The 24,144-nt window shown below is 40.7% G+C and overlaps 1 protein-coding gene across 4 annotated transcripts in view; it reads right to left on the bottom strand.

Moving 5' to 3' along the window:
* The window catches only part of SEPTIN11 (septin 11), a 118,215-nt gene that overhangs the window by 35,444 nt on the left and 58,627 nt on the right, over window positions 1-24,144 (bottom strand). For all 4 annotated transcript variants that reach the window (XM_073017424.1, XM_073017423.1, XM_073017422.1 and 1 more), the window contains 2 exons: window positions 13,603-13,717; window positions 4,306-4,501 (listed from right to left, as the gene is read on the bottom strand). In XM_073017424.1, the coding sequence (XP_072873525.1) occupies window positions 4,306-4,501; window positions 13,603-13,717 (311 nt within the window). The remainder of the gene's footprint in view (window positions 1-4,305; window positions 4,502-13,602; window positions 13,718-24,144) is intronic.

The raw sequence follows: 24,144 nt of genomic DNA, 5'->3' as shown, positions 1-24,144 counted from the left end.
TAATTATATAATAAATAACCAACACTATAGAATCAAGCCTGACTTTTTAGAAAAACCTTAAAAAAAAAAAAAAAAAAGGAACTTTACATTCACCCAGTTCTCTGCTGGTATCTGTCCTGCTATGGAGCTCATGCCCAGGAGGGAAGTGCAGCAGGTCACTCCAGTGAGGTCCACCCATGCCCTTTGCCCTTTCAGTGTGGGGCTGATCCTTCAGTCTCCTGACACTGAGGCAGATTTGGGGATTAGGGATCTTCCCCAGCAGCCTATTATCCCCAAGGGTAAGAGAAGCAGCTCACAGCAATTGCTCCCCTGCATCCCCAGTGTCTGATTTTTTAGCTCTTAGCACTCCTGCTCTCAATAGTAGTCCAAATACGGTTCTGCTTTCTATTAACTTCCCTTCTTGCCTCTGGGTTTTGATTCTGATCCTCCAAAGACAATGAGAGGCATAACATCGCTCATTTTGCAGTGAGGAATGCTTTCCGCACTGGATTCAAGACATCTTTTGTTCTCTAATATCTCAGACTTCCTTCTACCTGTTCTTATTATAGAGTCCTGGCCAATCATTCAATCTCCTTTCCTTTCACTCCATGTGTTCCCTCTAGAAAATCACACTCATTCCCTCTAGAAAATCACTATCATCCGATAGATAGTTCCACTCACCATCTATCTGATGACAAGTCATAAATCTCTACCTTCAACCCGGATCTTTCCTCAGAGCTTCAGACCCATCCACAATTGCTTATCCTATATTTTCAACTGCTTTGCCAACTAAATATGTCCAAAACTGAACTATTCATCCTGCCTTCAAACCTACATTTTCCCTGTATTCCTTAGCTTGGTGGCCACCACCCACACCACTGGCCAAGTCAGAAAGCTGGGATTCAACCTGGAGCCTCCTTCTCTTACCTCACACACATAATAAATCTGAAATCCTATCTACTTTACCTTCCAAACCATTATTAACCAATAAAAATAAATGTATTCCTGGACAACAATTTACCAAAACCACTGTTCCCTATGTCAAAGATTTAATTATGATAATAAAATAGTTTCTTCTTGATGAGACTCAAGCCAGCCAAGTGGTTTTGTACTCCTCATCATCATCCTGTAGATGAGATGAATTATCTGCCTCTTCCTCCAAATCCTTTCCACTTCTGCATCTGAAGTAAGAAAGAAAGGAAGCTTAATCCCAGCTTAGCCTTTTGCTAGCTCCAGTCCTACTAACACTTATTTATATTCTTTTTGGCCAATTAAAACTTCCCTGGATTGTGGCCATATCAATCAGAGGAAAGACAGGAGGACAAATCCAGTCTAGCCCTTATATTTTCACATAATTTTCTTTTAAGGCATGGAGATATTCCTTGTTACACAGCACTCATTTTTTTCCATATACCTCCAGCCATAAAACACACACACACACACACACACACACACACACACACAAACGACAGAGGCTAACCCTAAAACCGATCGAAAAAGATACTTAGACAATGTTTTCCATCCATCCAACCTACCCACTGATCATTCTTGCAAAATGGCCAATGCCATCATTCAGAGACTGACTCTCCACTTCATATATGACCAAATACTTACCACGTTTTTCCCTTATCTTGCTGTCTGTTAGCCAATTTTCCTTATCCCTTGACTACCTCCACCAGAAAGTGTGATTAAAAACTTAAAATTTAAAGGCCAAACAGTCCATCTCACTACTGTATAAAGATTTGGTGAGGTTGAAATTCTGTCTCGGGGATTTCAATTATTTCTCCCTTTGAGGGCTGACTATCATTATAGCTAGTGATACTCCATGGACAGCTCACCTCCCATCTCCCCAGTGTGGGGCAAACTAATTATTCTATTTCCAATTAAACAACAAAACTTGGTTTCCCTTCTTCCCCAGACCCCTTTCTTTCTCCACTAAAGAGTACAAACAGCCAAAACAAGGAAGACCCTAAATAACAAAGAGTGAAATATGCTTTTAAACATAACAGGAAACCTTACCAGATCTCTCTTCCTGCCTCCTTCTAGCTAGCCTGGTCTGAGGCAGACAATAATACAGCAATGCTGACATGTCCAAAGCCTACATAAACAAACTGGGACATTCTTGAAGTCTTGCATCTATGGCAGAAAAGCTTGCCTAATCCCCAAAGTAGGTAAAAATCAACATGGGTATAGAGAAATAGCACATCCCTTCCCGTATGGTTACATATTGATGCAGAAACGAATATCCCACTTCCAGTTTCTTGAGGGAAGCAGAGCCTGTCTGAATAACGATTTGTGAACAAGTCATTTGGCTTTACAGTCAACAGTGTCAACAATACCTTCTGAGGTACAGGGTAACAGAGAGTTTTAAGTGCCGTTTAAAGAGGTTATGCAATAGCTGTCAAGAAATTTCAGAGGAAAAAAATATTTGGTATCTAGGTTAGGTTAATATCACACTTCCTCTCTTCTAAATCTCCTTGGAAACTATTATTTGACCCAAATGAGTCAGATAATTTCTTAAGGAGGGCTCCAGCTGCAAATATGAGGATATGCATTGTCCTAGCTGTTTGCTGCTGAGTGCTGATTGGGAAGTGAAAAGGCACCAGCAGCCTGAGGGAAAGTCCCAGTTTAGGGGAGAGGCAAAAATCGAGTGGCAGCACTGTGGCAACCCCAGTGAGCTGGAAGAGCACAGGGAATCTCAGCAAGAGGCTATGTGGAGGATGGTTCTCATTCCTAGGGGGAGGGATCCTGAAAAAGTACAGTTACTCTCTTCCAATCAAGGAATGCAAGAATAAGATTTTTCCTAACCCCAGGGAGAAAATCTATACGGGTCTGAGAGGTGGAGAACAGGCCTTGCTCTGGGTATGTTCTGTCACTATGCAATGATTGGAACCCCTTGGCTCTCTTCCCAGCTCCCACAATGCACTTGTGCCCCTTTCCTTATGACCAGGGCTTTTCTCTTCATTTACGCCCTTGGCATTACAAACAGCCTTCAGGCAGGGGCCTCTCCATCACTCCTTGTCATTGAGGTCATATATTAAGAGCAACTGCTCAGCTGCAGTGTCAGAGCCGAACTTGTTCCCTGCCCCAACACAATGTACAGATAGTCCATTTTGGCCAGATGCAAAATAAAATCTTTCTCACTCTATCTAACAGTTGTTCCTGTTATCACGGGACAATGTCTACTGAAGAGCATTTAAAGTGCTTTATAGATAAAATAAAGAGCTTGGTGCTCAGCTAAAGAATGAATTAAACATTTCTCTGTCATTACTGTGGTGCTCATACTTGTATCAGGAATAGTTAAAATGTATCTAGGCAATACACATTTCTAGATAAAAACAGGCGAGTTCCTCTTTACAAAACACATGTATATAATATACAGTTCTGAGGAATATGGAAAAAAATCCTGATACAACTGAAGTGTCTGAGCCATAAGCAAACACACCCTAACTTACTGATTTGTTGTTCATGTCTACATATTGGTCACACTAAGCAGGTAGACACTTATGCCCATAATGTTGTAACTGCTCAAAGATGTTTCTGGAAGCCCCATTCTACAATCACCTTTGGGCCTGGGGCAGTTTTATTTTAACTTTCTCAAACTTCTTTTGAGAATGAATGTACTATGTAAAATAGTCATAAGATATCTGAGGTTGAGACTGATGAACAGAATTGGTGCTCTTGAGAAGGAATGTGAACAAAATCCTGAGATTTTATCTCAACGAAATTTTAAGGATTAAAAACTTCCCTCAAATAAGAGCAAAGAGCAACTCACGGTAAAGACCCAAACTTACATGGCTTTATAAATGGGGTATACTATAAAAACTCAGTGTACTATTTTATCATTACACAGCAAGCAATGGTGAAGGCATTTGTTTACCTGGGGCAGATTTGGTGGAGCATCTAGAGACCTCCCCTCTAGTGTGCTGGCTTCCCAAGCAGTAAGAAGTGATTGATGGCTGGGGTTTCTGCTAAAACTGTTCTGTGGGGTGGCTGGGTGTTTCTCTAGATTGCTTTTTCTGGTAGAAAAGCCCAAAACCTAGTTTCATGGCCTTTGTGGAAAGATGCTGTAAGCTAATTTAATCCCTCTAATAAATCTCCCTTCTGCTCCTACTAGCTGGGATCAATTTTGATGTCTGATTCTGACCTCAAGGAAGAACATTCTCAGAAAAATTCTCAGAGGACAAGAATATCACATCTTTTAGGCAATAGAGGACCAAGCCCCACAACTAAAAAACCCCCAAAACATTTGGCCTTTAAATTTACCTGGGATGGATCCTGCTATCTCCTCATCCATTTATGTCCCCCCAAAATCCCAAGATGTACCTGTCATCTTTATTTATCTGGTCTCCAAATCCCACGGTGTCAACGATGGTTAACTTCAGCCGTACATTGCTTTCCTGAAGCTCATAACTTCTGGCTTTTAACCGAACACCTGGTTCATTGTGAGTAGCTGGGTCACTTTCAAATTTGGTGTTGAACAAAGTGTCCATTAATGTGGATTTGCCAATGCCTGTCTCACCTATGTAACCACAAAAGAAAAATTAGAGAATGTGTCAATGTCTTTCAGACATGAGTTCAGTTCATCAGTATTTTTTTCATTAGTCATGATTATAAAGTTTAAAAAAGAAAAACTGTCACCAGAAATGCCACTGTGAAGAGATAATTCTTTCTATGTGTAATCTATGGAATACTTTTCTTAAAATGCCTCAATGAATTTCAGAAACTATTTAGCAGACAGGATTTCAAATTTACAGCTATCAAGAGATTCTTCTTTACCTCTGGATAGAAAAATTGTACTTGCAAGTTTGCCCATGCTCAGGTTGTATATTACAAGAACATGAACTTTACCTCTTTCTCTCCTAAATGTCAGAGTATAAAACTATATTACTTAAGGGATAAAAGACTATACTGTTGAATTTCTGTTACTTGAAACAAGTGATTCTATTTACACTGAATTACCTAAAAGATCAGTTAATTCAACACCAATATGATACTGTGTCATAGAAAAGAACCACATTATTCAAAATAACACTCTTGATGACAACAGTAACTAATGTCACTGAGTGCTCACTTTGTGCCAACCCTGGTGGCAAAAGCTTCTAGTGCATTATCTCCTTTATGTATGTATGTATATATGTATTTATTTTATTTTTGAGACAGATTCTCGCTCTGTCACCCAGGCTGGAGTGCAGTGGTACAATCTTGGCTCACTGCAACCTCCATCTCCTGGATTCAAGCGATCCTCCCAGATCAGCCTCCTGAAAAGCTAGGATTACAGGCCCATGTCACCATGCCTGGCTAATTTTTGTATTTTTAATAGAGACAGGGTTTCGCCATGCTGGCTAAGCTGGTCTCGAACTCCTGATCTCAAATGGTCCACCTGCCTCAGCCTCCCAAAGTGCTAGGATAACAGGCATGAGCCACCACGCCTGGCTACATTATCTCATTTAAATCCTACTTCTACTACCATGAAATAGGTACTACTGTTTTCTCCATGTTCAAGATGGAACAGTAGGCTTAGATAAGACTTATGAGTAACTTGCCTAAAGTCATTGCTAAGTGGTGGAACCAGGGTTCTAACTCAAGTCTGTATGGTTCCAACACCTGCACTCAACCAAGACAGCAGCCTGATTTTACTATTACAGAGAAAACTGACTGCCTAACATTTTCCAGTTACGGTTGTATTAATTCCTCCATATTGTTTTTATTTTTCTTTATCCAGCTGGAGTCAAGAAGCCAAACATTTGTGGCTTCTTAGATAGTTATCCCAGCTTCAGAGTGAAGTTTGGGACAATGAAAGTAAATTACGTTAAATGACCTTATTTACAATGACAATTATTGTTTACACTGATAATTCAACTCAGTAAGTGTTTACTGAGGCCTCATATGTGCAAAGCAGAGTGGCAGGTATCTGGAACCACTATAGCAATCACATGGCGACACCCAAATGTGGAGCTGTAAAGAACTGCAGCCCAACACTCAAAATAACACCAAACAAAACTCTCTCTTAATTCTAATTCTTATGTTGAGTCAAAGACAGTTGGCAATGAGAAAAAACAGCCTTACGTTCATGGCTGAGCATATGATGATGGAGAGGAGGGGGTAGAAATCCAGAAACATTAGCCCTAGGGATACCTTTTTTCTTTCTTAATCTGGAAAATTTCTCAATTAGATTTCCAGCTCGATTTAAACTTGCCAATATAGAACAGCCCTTTCAACAACTTCTAATCCCAGTATGTTCCTAGGAGCATCCTCTCTTCTAAGGATTGCTATAATGACTTTAAGGATGGTAGTGTTCTATGGAAAAAAGAAAAACTCTGGGCAACCCTCCCACTACAAGGACAAAATCTACTTACTAGTTTTAAATTCTGTATTGTATACTCATTGCTTTCCAACATAATACAAAAGTGAAGGAGGATGAAGTCTTTCTGGATTTGAACTTTCTCTGATTAGAAAAGCCTTATATGGCTTGCCTCTAACCATGATGATTCACTTATAGGGTAAAAGTTGGCCAAGTACATTCATCTTACTCTTTAACCTTTCCTGTTGTGTCCCTGAACATCTAAGATCATAGAATTTCCTCTTTAGTCAGGCTTCATTCAGCCAGTATTTTTCCAGTGCCTACTATGTACAAGTTCTGTGCCAAGTTCTGAGAATTCAAGAAACTAGCCTGATGGGGTGGTCTCCCACATCTTAGAATCTGGTCTAGAACATGACTGAATAATACCAGTCAGACTTTAATTTATTATTATGGGAACAACATTCTAAGTGTTTGTCATAACTGCTTTCCCCTTATAAGCAAGACCATCCTTTACACCCATGACCCTGCTAGTTGGCCACAGACAACCAGACCATGGCTAGGTCCTGACCTAAAGGCAACCACAGAAGCGCAATCATTTCACTATGAGCTGGGGCTCCACATTGGAGAGTGGCCTATCTAATCACAATTTTTCTCTTTGGGTGTTTGAATGAGATACATGCAATCTCCACACAGTGTGAAGGCATGAAAAAGAAACGATATATAAAGAGAGGTAAGTAAGCAGAAGCCATGAGGCAGCAAAGGCTGTAAGTAAACAGAAGCCATGCTGCAGACAGAATGTAGGCTGGGAATACAGGAAAGAGCAGATAGATGGCGTAGAGTACTGGAAATCCATCATGAAATTAATGCTTGGGTGCTCACTGTGTGACAAGCATAGGTGCAGGGATGAAGTAATGAACGAAAACAGACACTGACACCTGTTTGCACTTCTGTAACATCCTAAATGTCATTCCAGATCTCTATGGGGTCTGGTTGTGCAGCGGTTGAGATGGTTTCCTGTCTTCCTTACTTTCCTGAATAGTCTTAAAAAAAAAAACCCTCCATAAAAGCAATATAAAACCAGTCTCTGCTCCCTAACCTGAAAGAGTTTAACAAGTTAATACTCACCATCCATGGCTTAACAAATTAGCTTTGAGCAAAACAAAGTACTGTGTAGTGGATACAGAAATAAAACAGGGTTCTCACTAGTCGTTGATACTGAAGGTACTTGAGTCATTTTAAGTACATGCTACAAGTGTAACATTCTCAAGCAGAGCCAACTTCTTTTCAGGATTTACCTATTTTTAGAACAAAAAAGGCACAAAAGCAGATCTGCCATATAAAAGTTTCTCCTTTATGGGAAAGGCTCTGTCCGTAGAAAGTGACCTACTTAACTTTCATCTTCTTCCCTAAGAATAGCAATAAAGACTTCAATTACATGGCAAGGATTCTAGGTTACCTGGACAAGACTGAAATTATCATCTTATTTTACTAGGTTGAAAATTACTTAAGCACCCATGTGAATCAGGAACACCATACATTTTTTTTAAAGGCATGGTAATTTTAATTATCATTTACATTAAGGTGGAAATTACAAACAATTAGCATACCAGGCCCTACTTATAGCACCGGGTTAATCAATGGGTTGAAAAAAACCACTGTTCCTCTAAACTTTGGTGTGCTTTGCTTTCCATTTCTATGCTCTGTGCTTTTAAGAGCTGTAATTAGACACGGCAACTCCAGCAGCAGTGTGATTCACCAAAAGCAGTTCAGCAGGAAATGACAGCTTTTGGAAGAAAAGGAACTCCAGAAGAACTAGGGAAGTTTTTCAATGCATTAGCTTTTTTTCTTTAACAGACAGGGTCTCACTGTGTTCCCTATGCTAGTCTCAGACTCCTGGACTCAAGCATTTCTCCTGCCTTGGCCTCCTGAAGCACTGGGATTCGTTTTTGAGGCTTCTCTCTAATCTTTGTAAGCGGAATCTCATCTATACTTTTGAGGACCCATAAGACAAAAATTTCTTTCTAACCAAATAACTAAAAGCCTACTAGGCACAGGTTCCAATTCAAACCAAACAACCATAACAATATTTTCAGAAAAATCAATGACTAACACTAAAGTATTTCAAAACTCCCTAGCAGAGTGCCTGGCACAAAGGAGACATTTATTAAAAGTTAATTGCAGGCCAGGCACGGTGGCTCACGCCTGTAATCTCAACACTTTGGGAGGTTGAGGCAGGCGGATCACCTGAGGTCAGGAGTTCGAGACCATCCTGGCCTACATGGTGAAACCCCATCTCTACTAAAAATACAAAAATTAGCCAGGTGTGCTGGTGGGCGCCTGTAATCCCAGCTACTCGGAAGGCTGAGGCAGGAGAATCCCTTGAACCTGGGAGGCGGAGGTTGCAGTCAGCAGAGATCACACCACTGCACTCCAGCCTGGGCGATAGAGTGAGAGACCCCATCTTAAAAAAAAAAAAAAAAAAAAAAAAAAGTTAATAGAAAACAAAAATGATCATGGTGGTGATTTATACAGAGATATGCCACTGTGGTAGATTTTTTTCAGAGTCTGTTGTTTATTCTATCATAAATTCATCTGCCTAACCACTTTATTGTTACAGTAATTAGAGACCCTATTGAAGTGCTATCTGGGGCTTCTATTTTTCCTGTTCCTGCCGATGCTAGTGAACATGATGCCCACATCACAGGGGAAAGCAGTCCTACCTTTTCCGTTCTATTCTCAGGCTTATTTAACCCACGAGCTCTAAGGTGAACAAGGCAAGGGAAAAACAGTGGGATTGTATTATTAATTAGAAGATAACTGTAGATTGAACAAATTGTTGATCTGTGATTCAGCATCTTTTACTCTAATTGCCAAGACTGGCTGCTTGGGTAAGTAACTGTGCATGGGGATCTGCCTGCCTTCCCTAAATATTCTAGATTTTACTCTTGGATGGAATCAGAGAGTCAGAAAGCTACATACCTAAGTTGCATTGTTCTTGTTCCTCATAGAATCACCTTTGATGAAATAATCTCTGGCATAAGATGAGCCAGCCTGTGGCACCTGGCATTTCATTAAACAATTGCACTGACTTAGAGGATGCCCAGGAACCCAGACCACTACATACACTAAATCGCTTTTCTGAAAATCCATCGAGAAATTTTTCCAGGTAAAGCTGTGTTTCATCCGGAGCAATCATTTTGTTTTTACTTTATAGATACTATAAATCTGTCGTATGTTAAACTTTTTGCTTGTGTTTAGCATATAACACATGCTCATTAAATATCTGCTAAATGAATGAGTGAATTAATAGCCTCCATGCTCTGACCACTAAGCTGAGAGAAAAATGTAATACTTCATCAATTAATTGCTATAGGCAGGCCTGATGGCACACTTTGAGTTCTGATTCTATCCCTGGCTTCACCTTTATTTTCTAGGGTTAATTTTGTCTTTATTTATTTTACCCTATAAGCCATTTACATCCTTTCCTGGAAAAACAAGATGGGATAAAAATGTTTAAGATTTGATTGTAAATTTCCACAATTTATGTTGACACTATACCTTGGCTAAGATGGCCTTACACTTCACTTACCTGTTTTTAATTCCTGTTCTCTCATCCCCTCAAAACAATTAAGGTTGAATTGTGGAAAAATTTTCTGTTTCAAAATGTATTACTAATTTACTTTGACTCTACTATCAAATTGGCTCTTCTTCAAAAGCAGAGATGTTACATTATCTTATTCACCTTTGTATGTTCACAAGAAACAGACAGACAGCTGGATCAATGTTGATGAGGTTTTCTTCCTAGAGTTAGTATCATTTTGGAAAATGGATGAGAAAGACATACACATTTAAAATTATAGAAAAAGGCTAAATGCTAATTTAGATCTAATTTAGATTCTCTGGAGAATTACAGCATGGGTAAAACATGAAAGGCTTTATTTAAACTAAAATGTAGCTTCAGGAGTGATTTAGGTGTGCTATGGCAAAACAGACAGTGGGGGAATGATGAACTCCTAGGTGTTCTGTTATCTCATTTAACATCAGAATTCTCTTCCCAGTGAAATGAAAACTATTCTTCCTCTAGTACGTGCCTTCCCAGGACCAACAGAGATGGGTTCTAGCAGCAGACGTTTAATTCAGTATCTCTGAAACTAGACTTAGTTCATGCCAGGACCATTTTCTGCTCTGGTTTATTTCCTGTGCATTCTTTCAAACTACAGGCTCATGCCACAAAACAAAATTATAATTCTGAGACCTTTTTGGTAAAAATTTTCCTTACTGGGATCATAACTATTTTTTTATCCTTAATTCCCTCCCATATTTATCACAAGTAAGTAAATTCACGCTATAAGTATCACATGTGAATACTGTGCAAAATAAACAAATGGGCAGTAAGAAGGAGTAAGTAAGGAGGAAAAATTACCATGGATGCTCTTAAGTTAAATATAACACCTGCTCCTCTATGTGGCTGTCCAAATATTTTGATCTACTTTTTATAGACTCTTACTTTAAAAATAGATGGACCATTGATTGACAGTAAGTTTTTTCTTATAAAGATATTATGCCATAAAATATCTATGGCAAAGGGATTTGATATTCAACTTTCTGAGGATGATATTCAATGCTGACACTCTTATCTCCCAAAGAGCTCATGCTAGCCCCAAACAAGGGGCTCCAAAGGGTTATGGAAAACGACCTGGAGAGTTAGATATGCTGACAGCGAAGGATATCCAGGACTTCTTGTGGACTGAAAAGAGGAAAATGCACAAGATGAACAGCATGATCTCATTTCCGTAAAAGCAAAACAAGAAAGCACCTACATAACTGTGAGAAAGCTGTTTTTATCTGTCCAGTATGTGTCTCTCCCAAGCCCTATCTCCTTTCTGATCCTGTCTTCTTGCCTATGGGGAACCTCGTATGTTTTGGAGCGAACTGACCCCATCTTCCCCGCAGGCTGAGCGTGTGACTGAGTCCTGGCCAATCAGTGAAATCCTGACTGTTCGGTGAGACGTGTCAGGAATGCCTTGTTCCTTCCCCTGAGGTTGCTAGGCTGGTGATGCTGCCAGAGCCAGGCTGCTGTCGTGAGGAAAATGCCTGAATGTGAAGCAAGCAGAAGCAAGCAGGATCAAGAACCAGAGAAAGAGGCCTGACAGGGCTCTTTGAACTCCTGGAGCCAGCTGCTCTTAATTACCCAATTCACCATATTACCTTTTCAGTGTGTGTTGGAGGGTGGGGGAGAGTCTTAACTGGATTTAAGCTGGATTTCTGCAATTCTCTGTGGAAAATTTTCTGACACAAAAATACCAGGAGAGCGATGCGATGTGACTGGCTTTGAGAATGGATGGAAGGAGCCAAGAGCCAAGGAATGCAGGCAGCTTCCAGAAGCTGGAGAAGGCATGCACTCTCCCTAAAGGTTCCAGGAAGGAATGCAGCCCTGCAGACCCATACTGGACTCCTACCTACAGAACTGTAAGCCACCAAAAGCAATTTCCTAACACAGAAAGATGTCAAAAGTTTCTAGAAGGATCCCACAGTGTTATCTCTGTGAAATGGAAATGGGAGTGGGAGATGAAAGGAAGTATTTTATTACATTTTAAACAAAAAATATATATTATGTTCATTAGTTTGAAAAACTAATTTTAAACATGTTTAAGAACAGAACCTGACAAAAATCTAAGAATCACAAGTATTATAACCCACCCAGGAGACTCCAAATAGGGCTGCTTTACACATCTAACAGGGCAGCATCGATTTGGCCTCTGAGGCATTCAGCATCTGAATTGTCTTATTTAACACAAGGAGTCAGCCCCTGAGCCAACACACCCCACTGCACACCACCTACCCAGTTAAACCAGGATCCCACCGGAAGGCTTTCCCCTACTATCCCCTGCAAGAGCCAGGACAGAACTCTCAGACATGTTCTTAGAACTGATTTTGGAGACAGGGCTGGGGAGGCACTGAAGAGAAGCCAGAAGAGTAATTGGCCTGGGATTACAATTTAGCATACTTTTCAATAGAAAACCAACAAATCGCCAACAAATTGCTATGCTAATGAAGAATTGCCCTGCTCTGCAATAAGCATTTATCATGAGAGAAAGGACAACCCATTCATGCCACTCTGTAGAACTAGCTGCCATTCGGGAGGTCTCCTGCTGAATTTTAAAAGGCTTCATGTAGGGAAAAGGGGAAAGCATGAGATGAGAGTTGGCTGCTGTGGCCATGTTTCTCTCCAGTCCTTCTCTTATCCAGTGCTTAAGATAAAATGCCAGGGAGCAAGTTGGTCTAGCGTGCCCACCAATTGTGACTTTCTACTAATGAATGCCCAGTGCAGAGGCTACATGCAGTCGAGTCATCAAGAGGTTCAAGAAGTTTTTAAAAAAGAAAAATATCTGCACTCCCCCCAACTTCCATAACTGACAAATAAGCAAATGATGGTTCTCACATTGAACACACACCTTTTCTAAATTCTCTTCGCTTTACTTGGACAAGAAAAGTAAGTCTGACACATTCTGCCAAGCTTAGGGAAAAGACAGTCCACTTGGCTACATACAGAATTCTTTGATCTGTCTCAAAGTGATGTCTCAGAGGGAAATGCCCAGAGGACAATGCCAACAGAACAATATGGCCCAAACCACTTCACTGCTATTTCACCTGCCATTCATCAGGCGTGATGGAGGAGAGAGCAATAGCCATTATCTGTTCCACGCACATTTCTCTTTCAAACTAACAGGAAATTTATATTTTGATTTTCTTTATCCCCCTTCTTTTCCACCTTCCTCTTCTTTGTCCAAAAAGGATATGGCGTACAAAAAATTAGCCGGGCGTGGTGGTGGGCACCTGTAATCCCAGCTACTCAGGAGGTTGACGCAGGAGAATTGCTTGAACCCCGGAGGCAGAGGCTGCAGTGAGCCGAGATCGCCCCACGGCACTCCAGCCTGGGCAACAGGGCAAGACTCCTCCAAAAAAAAAAAAAGATATGGCTAGAGGAGTGAAGAAAAATACCAAGGCAGAGGCCTAGTCCAAAGTAAAATGTTTAAGGGATCTTAACGATATTGTAATGATCGGTTGCTTGACTGTGTGACAGAAATACTAATAGTAATCTGAGTAACATGACAAAACATACAATGCATTTACCTAAATACAGCTCTCAATCTTTATAACTTGTGACATGTATAAGGCAGATATTTTGCCTTGCTTTACTGATGAAAAAAAAGAGAATAAACATGTCATTCTTATTTCACTGAAGCATGTCTCTCCGACAGTCACCTGTCAATATCTAAGGATCAAACTTCTTGCTGTGTGGGTGATGAATAACTTACCAACACAAAGGATGTTGAAACAGAATCCTTGAGAAGTAGACTTGTTGACCAGTTGGTCAGGGAGGCTGTCAAATCCCACATGGCCAGACAAAGACAAGTTTCGAAGCTCTTCATTCTGGAATTTCAGGGGAGAAAGATTTGAATGTCCATGAACCATGCCACCTGGATATCACATATCACAAACATTGCATTCTCTCCTCTTCTTCCCTTGACATACATGGAAATAGACCCCCACAGCCGCCTTCGCTTCTACACAGCTGAGGGCACTAACAACTCCAAAGCCATGCTCTTTCCACAAAATCACAGTTTCCCAAAGCAGACCATCTCCCTGGGTATCTCACTCCTTGTTACAAGTGTACTGGTCCAGGGAAATTTGAGCTTCTAGAGGTGACTATTTCAGATATGCATTAAGTGACCAAAAAAACACAAAAGCCTCCAGCCATTTTGATCACTTTCATTATCCAAGAAAAGCTTTCAATTTACTGTCAACTCACAGTGAAAACATATTTAACACTCTTCCTGATACCAAAGAATTTGAAAAGCTCACGGTGGAGGATACATACTCCTTACAATGATGACAATGCTCTACCCACCATAAATGCAACATATTTAAAACTTCTCAGCACATGAGCTGGTTTCCTCTCCTCCATTAGTTTCACAGGTTTCTTGAGTTAGCAGAGATTCTGTAACTGCTGGACTTTTGCAGAATTTACCAATGGAGACTGGGGTAAGGTAGTTATCATACATTTAAAAATCACACAGGATATGGCTGGAAGCTAAAATAAAATTGTTGGGTGATTTATGCTGTTATATCAAATGGTACTGGCTGCCCCCACAACTTTGAATGTGTCCCGTGGGTGCTAGAGATAATCTGTGAAACCCTTTTTTCACAAGATGCAGAGATCAGCTACAGTCCCTCAGTTATAATATCATGGTTATGGTTTGCAATTTCAGAAATTAGATACTGAAAGTCTTCTCCTTGGAGACATGACTCCTGGTATTCTGGCTGTGTTGTCAATGAACTTTATACTCAAAATACTGGAGTCCAGGTGAGAAAATGATCCTCAAAGCTCCATTTTTATTTTTATTATTTATTTGTTTTTGTATTTATTTATTTATTTATTTTGAGATGGAGTCTCACTCTGTCGCTAGGCTGGAGTGTAGTGGCACGATCTCAGTTCACTGCAACCTCTGCCTCCTGGGTTCAAGCAATTCTAGTGCCTCAGCCTCCCGAGTAGCTGGGATTACAGGCACGTACCACCATGCCCAGCTAATTTTTGTATTTTTAGTAGAGACGGGGTTTCATCATGTTGGCCAGGCTGGTATCAAACTCCTGACCTGGTGATCTGCCCGCCTCGGCCTCCCAAAGTGCTGGGATTACAGGCGTGAGCCACCACGCTCAGCCATTTTTATTTTTTTAGAGACAGGGTTGCACTGTCACTCAGGCTGGAATGCAGTGGCGTGATGATAGCTCACTGCAGCCTCAAACTCCTGGGCTCAAGTGATCCTCCAGCTTCAGCCTCCCAAGTAGCTATGACTACAGGCATGTGCCACCACTCCCAGCTTCAAAGTTCCATTTTATTAAAAAAAAAAAAAAAAAAAGAAGAAAGCTTTGCACAAGATCACTTAGTCAATGTTTTCAAAGTACTAGTTTTCATCATCCTATTTTTATGTTACATAATCGTGAGGGTGAGGGTGATTTCTTTTAATAAGCAAAGACTAAGACCCCATTTCAAATGTTTGTGGTCACCATATAGGCACAGAAATGTGACTCCAGAAATGCAGTGATTTTAAAGGACTTCAATGGTTTTATTAATAATACAATGTCTAAAGTCCATATCAGCTCTAAAATTCTGATTCTGTGAAATAAGACTAAAAGCCACCACACTGCCTGAATACCATGGTGGCAGCTGCAGATTTGAGGTCAATGGGACAGACAACAGATGTCTAGTCTATGAATAGTTTCCTTGAAACCTGCCAACAGTGAATATGAGACTCAAGAGTAGGCACTTATCCTTGAACAGGATGGTATGGTAGGCAGCTCACCAAACAGCTTCGAAGGCAGGCCCCAGTGGGCAGCAGTCCTTGTAGCTGGGCAAGCCTTCCAACAATGCTGTACTTCTTCCAGCCCCAATCCTTGTACCTACCCCTTCCTCTTTAGATACCTCAAAGACAGCAGGTATTTTTAGGGTGTTTACCACATCCGCCAAGACTTGGGGGGAGGAGGAGGGTTTGAAATGAGTCCTGGGTTATTTTTAGAATGCTTTCCACGGAGCTGTGCGGTAGCTATTGTGTATCAGGCTAGGAGAAGCCATGGCACCAGCCTTCATTTCTGCTGCATCACTGACTTCAACCATTCGTGAACGGATGAAAGAGACAACACAGGGCAGAACCATCATCCCACATTCCCTCTCTCCACCGCCACATAATTCTTTTAATTTCAGGGGGAGGGGAGAATGGTTTATTGCTCTGGATTCTGGATTGCTGGGTTTTTAGATACCAGATATCCACCTATGAACCAATCCTGGGAAAGAATCAGAGTTAGTAATTATAGCTCTCATCCTAGAACCCAAAGCTCAGCATCTCATATTCTCACCGTTTCCAAAACACGAGAAGCCACCCACACACCCACTAAGTATTTTTATACCCATTGAAAACCACATACAAAATGAAGGGTTATAAAAGAGTTTGGTCTTGACATTTTTGAAATTTGAAGTTGTATCTTTAGAGTCTGTCTTCTAACACTGTAATATAGAATATGTAAATTTTATAATACAGTTTTTACATTTCTTAATTTGAGCCTAATTCTCTGCCCAGTATTAAAGGAAACCTGAGAGTCAATGCCCATCAGTATGTGATGGGGGAAAGGGAAAAAGAGGTTCCTCCTCTGGTTTATGAACAGGCTTAAAAACTGGAGCGAACGGCACTGGAGGACTTGCACAGGGCAGCTCTGAGCACCTGACCCAGTGCCTCCAGCACAGCAGCTGAACCGGATCCCTCCAGTCCAGCATTTTATAGCTCTTCCCTTAGCTGCCACAAGCCAAGGATTATGGGGTCTTTTTTGAGTCTCCAGGCCCAGTTTCAGGGAACTGCATATATTCCATGTTGTTAACTAACGCATCGGGAAATGACTCTGAATTTATCTCTAATATTGAACTCTGCTTGGCGTCCAGTTCTGAATTTCTATCAGAGGAACACTTCTCTTGGGTTGTCCCATCTGTACTTCAAACTTGATGTTTATGACACTGAAATCATATTCCTCTATCCCAAACTCGCCCGTTCTCCAGAGTTCCCTATTGCTGTTAACAGTACTTAGCCATGCTTGAGACCACCTCCCCTCCCACCATCAACTCTGAAGTCTTATCAGTACTACATCCTCCACATTTCTATTCCTACTAATTCAACAGCCTCCCAACTGGCCTCCCTGACTTGATGTCACCCTCTCTAATACTTCCTCCCTCCACCTTGCTGTCAAGGGGATCTCGGTACTCAAGGTCCCCAATCCAAACTCCTTGGCCTGTCATTTCAGGGCCCTATGGGCTAACCCCAAATCTCCATTCCTACTGAATCTCCCACTTCTCCCCAGGGAGCACCTTACACTGCAGTTAAATTAAATGGCCCCTGTTCTTGGGACAAACCCAGGTTTCTTCCCATCAGAATTTAGTCACATTATTTCCTCTATGTGAAAGGGCCTTACAGCCAGTGTTTACATATCCAAATCTTCTAGATCCCAATAAAATTCTACCTCCATCATTGTCTTTATTATGAAATCTTGGGAAAAATTTCACTAAACATTCTTCTGACCACTAAAAGGAAAATACTGATTGAAAAGCGGCTCAAGCTATTTGGAATTCCATCATGATAATAACAGCTAACATTTATTGACCATTTCCAATGCTCCAGAAAAGCCCTAACTTCTCTCTCTTAACAATTCTATATAGTTACATTATTACCCAAACTCAATTTACAGATGAGAAAACAGAGGCACCATTTAGTAACTTGCCCAACGTTTCCCAACTAGTAAAGTCAAGGTGCTGAAATTGGAACCCAGGAAGTCAGGTTCCAGAGCTGCCGCCGAACAGTCATTGTTATCTCATGATGATTTATTAAGTTCCCAGGTAGCCCCAGACAGTACAGTGATTTCAGCTGTTATAAAAATCCAATATATTAAAATAGAAGGAAAAAAATACTCTCTGAAAACCATGATTCTTTGGCAACCATAAGAGATGGAAATTGAGAATTAAAACTGGCAAAGTAGCTCCAAGTATATTTTCACTGATCCTGGCAATGCCAAGACCAAACTTTGATTTTTGTAGTGATGGCATATGAAACCCATAATATAATGCTTAGTTTTAACCATTTCTGAAAAGATAGTGCCAACACAGAACCACTAAGTAAGTATAAGACCTGAATTGATTTAGCCCTCCATTTGCTAATCTGCCTAGTGACGCTTTGTAACTAGATAATTTCTACAGCCCACTCCATCTTGAAATGGATTATCACCAACCTTTATGGTATAAAATAAACTTGTTTTTCGCTTGACAATTTCACTTTTCTCTTTTCAGAACATATCCTCTTAGATACAATTATTTATTTGTTTATTCAAAAATACCCACTGCTGAAAGCACTAAGAAAGCTAAAATATGTTATTTTTATTATTCATTGATCAACACTGCAGTTCTGACCCTTAAGAGGTTTTACAATGTAATAGTAGAGCTAGGACAGATGTAAATGTAAGACTATGAAGGATAAAAGCCATCAATACCATGGCCTCAACTATGGGAAGGCATGGAGAAGAAGTAGTTTTTGGCTAGGGAAATTAAGGGGATACCTTTTAGGAAGGCTAAAGTTCCCCAAATCTATCAGTGAAACAAAAGCCCAGCTTGCAGAACCCTTCTGGATAAATGTTATCTATGCCCAAAAGGTCACTTTCTTATGAATGTATACCTGAAGTGTATAATTGGTAGCTTTTCAGAAAATTCCCAGCTGACTTCATTATTGAGATAATTATAAAACAAATTATGTAAGAATGTGTGCCACCACCTACATTCTGAGCACTGCTGTAAAATATGTTCCACAATTCCAAATCTTGCTTCAAAAGAGAAGGGCAGCAAAAGGCTTAGAGTCAGACAGACATGGGTTTGAATTCCAGCTTTGCTTTCTACTTGCTTTAGTCTCTGTTCTGCCCTCAGTAAAAACAGGAAGAGGTGCTAGGCTCTCTCATACATATCTCCTTGGCAGGGTTATTGGGAGGAGATAAGGAGGTACGGATGAGAGTGCCTAGCACTTAACAGGTCTTCTGAAACTCGGACTTCCTTTACCTACATAGGTTGGGAGGAAGAGGCAACTATCATTTAAAAATCTGAAATTAATCAGAAGTTCTATTACTGCTGCTAGGCATTCCAGGAGAAGCCGCTGACCAGCAAAGCTCTCAGACATATGAAGAAGGTAAAATCGCAATAAAACCAAAGTGAACAGAAAGAAATAAAAAAAGAGAATGACAATTCTAGCATGAAGAAAATCCATTCCTAAAGAGAAAACTTATTTACAAAGCTGGGGGAAAAGCCACAGAGTCACATTCCTGTTTGCAGAATCAGCAGTCAGCAGAAGCCACATCCTCCCCAGCTGGGAAAAATTCTGGATTCCCCATCACTTTTGCTTCTGCAGTTATGTGCCACTTCGTGATGAGGAAACATTCTGAGAAACATGCCAGTAGGTGATTTTATTCTTGTGTGAACATCCTAGAGCAGCAGTCACCAACCTTTGTGGCACCAGGGACCAGTTTGTGGAAGACCATTTTTCCACAGACAGGGTTGGTTTGGGGATGAAACCGCCCTACCTCAGATCTTTAGGCATTAGATTCTCATAAGGAATGCACAACCTAGATCTCTCCCATGCGCAGTTCACCACAGGGCTCAGGCTCCTATGACAATCTAATGCCTGAAGCTGATGTGAAGGAGGCAGAACTCAGGCGGTAATACTGAGTAGCCCATCACTCGCCTTCTGCCGGGCAGCCCGGTTCCAGACAGGCCACGGACTGGTCTCAGTCGGCAGCCTGGGGGTTGGGGACTCCATCCTAGAGTGTACTTGCGAGAGGTGAAGCCAGCTGGACTTCCTGGGTGGAGTGGGGACTTGGAGAACTTTTCCCTCTTACAAGAGGATTGTAAAACACACCAATCAGTATTCTGTAGCTAGCAGGTGAATTGTAAAATGTACCAATCAGCGCTCTGTAAAAACACACCAGTCAGTGCTCTGTAGCTAACAAGAGGATTATAAAATGCACCAATCAGTGCTCTGTAAAAATGCACCAATCAGTGCTCTGTAGCAAGAGGACTGTAAAATGCACCAATCAGTGCTCTGTAAAACATACCAATCAGGAGGAGTCTAAAAGTAGCCAATCACAGGGAGGGGTGAAAAAAGGGCACTCTGATACAACAGAAAGGGAACATGGTGGGGACAAATAAGGGAATAAAAGCTGGCCACCCAAGCCAGCAGCGGCAATCCGCTAAGGTTCCCTTCCATTCTGTGGAAGCTTTGTTCTTTTGCTCTTCACAATAAATCTTGCTGCTGCTCACTCTTTGGGTCTGTGCCGCCTTTAAGAGCTATAACACTCACCATGAAGGTCCGCGGCTTCATTCTTGAAGTCAGCGAGACCACAAACCCACTGCCAGGAACAAACTCCAGACACGCTTACACAAACCTAGATGGTATAGCCTACTACACACTTAGGAGATATGGCATAGCCTATTGCTCCTTGGCTATAAACCTGTACAGAATATTACTGTACTGAATACTATAGGCAACTGTAACACAATGGTAAATATTTGTATATCTAAACATAGAAATGGTACAGTAAAAGTGCAGTTTTACAATCTTACAGAACCACAATTGTATATGCGGTCCATTGTTGACTGAGCATTTGTAAAGCAGTACATGACTATATTTTAATCCAGCCCTAGGTCTACTGAAATTAACAAGCTCGGTGTGCCCAGATGGATTTTATTCACCATACTCAAACTGAAGTGATATCCTTTTTGTTTACTTTTAAAACTGAAGTGTTTTGGTAGATGTGGTTAGGTAGCCCATAGCCTCTGATCCTTATCAGCAGGTGGAAGCAAGAGAGCATGTTACCAAGGTGATATTTGAATTGTTTAATCCAAACAAATTAAAATTACATTTCCATTTGAAAGCAATATTTAATTTTTACCTTTAAAATCAGGTATTACAATTTAAGTTTAGAAATATTTTTCTCTTTTATATTTTTTTTAATGTATTCAGGTGGAGAGCTGGAGATTTTTATTAATAAGACATGGTGATTACATTTTTCTCAACGCCTCAGATTATGGATAAATAAAGTATGCTGATCCAAGTCATTTAATCCTCGGGCTTATGTTTCCTCCTCTGTAAAGTGAGGAGATTTAACCAAATGACCTCTAAACAAAGTCTCTGGTACTTTGTTTTTTCTAATTCTAAGGCTTCTTGAATCTGGATGTTAGAGATGCATAAATCCAATTCTGTCATTTTGCTTAAGGAACGCCAACACAGGGTGAAAAATTCCTGGTAGCATATTTGCTCTGGCCAGATCAAGATGGCTCAAGTTTTAACTGACCCATGAAAGGAAGTTTCTATCAATTATGCTGGGAAACTCCAAACCAAATGGAAATCTGTGTGCATAACCTCTGTGTTTTCCACCTCAACTTTTCATTTCTGCTTAACTACAATACATATGAAGTAGCTAAGAAAGTTATGTACCCACTTTTTACAAATGCCCTGCTTAAAAGCAATTTCTTTTTGTTTGGCCATATCTCCAGTCATCCACAAGATTTTTGAAAAGTGGATTTATATCCTCAAAACAAAACCTAGGGCTGGGCACAATGGCTCACACCTGTAATCCCAGCTACTTGGGAGGCTGAGGCAGGAGGATCGCTTGAGCTCAGGAGTTAGAGGCTGCAATGAGCCAGGATTGTGCCACTGTACTCCAGCCTGGGTGACAGGGTGATATACTTTGTCTCAAAAATAAAAAACAAACAAAAAACCTAGGAAATAACTTCTCTGTATAAGTTAGTCATCTGTTCTCAAAAAGTAAATCTTTATTCATGCTTTCATTCATCAGCAAATATTTATTGAGTACCAATTAGAATACTGCGTTAAATGCTAAGGATACCATGATGAATAAACAAAGCATCCCCAACTCACGGAGCAAACAGTGTAATGGGGCACACAGACGTCAATCAAACAGTCACAAATACATAACCATAAAGCTATCCAAAGGACAGGATGCTGTGCGCCTTAGAACTCATGTGATTAACTACTCAATCTCTGAGTGAATTCACCAGCCTATAGTATGTAAAAATGTGTATTAGTCCAAAGCACTGTTGAATATTAATTTAATAGGTGGCCCCTGTGTACAGCTGATGTGCAGGTTTCCTGTATTCAGATGAAAACAGTCTTTCTGAGCAGCACTGCCTGATGGGAGAAGGTAGAAATATCAGGACTCAGGTTTCAAGGGAACAGATGTCCAATTTTAAAGAGAGCTGAGATGAAATCATGGGGCAGGAGAGGGCAGAGGAGCCATGTGCGGTACAATCCTTTGAGCTCTGTCTTTTCTCCTTACAGAATACCTAATTGGAAAAGAGAAGAGGTACATACCCCTTCATCTTAGGTCATGTCTTTTTCTGAGGTCCTATTTCAGTAGTACAGATGCCTCTGAGCAGAAGAGAGGTAAAGAAAAGAACATGCTGTCTCGCACACAAAATCTTTGATTGACCACCAGCCACTTCCCAGGATCTGGAGAAATTCTGGAGTCATGAACTGTCCGAAAGTAAGTTTTACTCAAGTACCCTGATTAATCACTTCTGTAGATACACACTGCTACCTGACTGCATTCTAGAAAGTATTGAATTGGTTTCATATTCTCTTTTAAAGAAAAGAAGATTAGTGGGAAGATGGGAAATGCCCTTAGTTCTCATGCAAAAGGGAAAACGCTGGAATGCAAAGTTTCGACCCAAACCACAGCTATGAAGCCAGCATCAGGATGCTTTCAAAGCTAAGCATTGCTGGGGTAACTTTCATAATATAAAATGTCTGGACCATCTCATTACCAATGAGAATTGCATTCTTTAAAGATGATTTGAACAACATTTGCTACTCTGCTTGTCATCTATACCATGAAATCCCAAGCCTAGAGCCAAGAAAACCCCCAAGGAAATTGTCTCACACAAGCAGCAGAACAGAGAGCACCAGGCAGCAGTGGGGAACTTTTAAGAGAAAAACCATATGGTAATACAAGGAAAGAACAACTTCTCAGTGCAGAGCAGCTGGAAGCTGAGACTAAGCAGGAGCATGCAGGGGCCAGCCCCTAGGTCACAAAGCCAGGTAGATGAGCTCGGAATGCCAAACCCAGGGAGCCACCCTGGAAAACATACCATATAACCAAAAAAGCACTTGATTAATACTGAGTAATTGTCCCAATTCCAAGTGCTATCCCTAAGTAACTTTCTCCAAAAGACTCCCAGTAGAGGAACACATTTTGCTTTTCCAGAGCCTTACAAAATTAATGCCGTGTGGGGGTTTTCTTTGGGGCTGGCAAGATTTTAGGAAAATGTTACCTTTTAATTGTTTTGTTTCTGTGACATTTGAATTATTACAAAAGAAAAAAAATTGTACTTTTGTAATAGAAAATATATAAGATTTTTAAAATCCAGGAACATCAGTAACAATAACACCCAATATCTTTTTTTGAGGAGGTATACCCGCAGTATTTGTTGTAGCTAATAGGTAGGTTAAGAGGGTAAAATAGGAGAACTTAATTTTTCTAACAGTAAAACTAAGTCATGTTGAAAGTGACAGGAGGAATCAGAAAAGTGGAAAAGTGTAGTGGAAGGTGCCAGACATGTGAAGTCAAGACAAGAGCACCTCTGTCATAGTTTAGCTGTGTGACCTAGGGTATTTAACTTTGCCTCAGTTTTGTCGGCTTTAAGATACATTCTCTCACAAGGCTGCTGTAGGAATTAATTAACATATTTTTCTTTCATCACTCATTTTACACACTTTTCTTGGGTGACTCCATCCTTGCCCATGACTTTAGTAGCCAACCATAAGCTAACAACTCCCTTGTCATGACCCACAGCGCACTCCCCTCTGCTGGGCTTCCTGCTGTACGGCACGGCCCAGGCATCTCTAAGCCAACATCTCAGTAGAACTCAGCCTGTCCCCATTCTCCATTCAAACAAGTCCTCCTATTTTTTTCACACCAAATAGCAGCAACGTCTACTTCAAGGTATCAGAAAGTCCCCCCAGAATAACATGTATTAGCATGCATCTGATAAAATCTGCAGTTACAGATCTCCAACCTCTTGCAGGAGAAAAAAGTCCACTGGTTAATCAGCTTAAACCCTCCTTTATCCTCTGAATTGGACAGTGAAGACTTGAAGTCATCAGTACCATGTTAGCTTTTCTCCTCTGTGCCCAGATGTATACCCCTAACATTTACTGTTAACGTAACACCCACCACACCCTTTTTGGTCATATTTTTCCCACTCT

This window comes from Chlorocebus sabaeus, chromosome 7 (genome assembly GCF_047675955.1).
Source record: "Chlorocebus sabaeus isolate Y175 chromosome 7, mChlSab1.0.hap1, whole genome shotgun sequence".
Classification (NCBI taxonomy): domain Eukaryota; kingdom Metazoa; phylum Chordata; class Mammalia; order Primates; family Cercopithecidae; genus Chlorocebus; species Chlorocebus sabaeus.
This window is presented reverse-complemented; position numbering and strand designations above follow the sequence as displayed.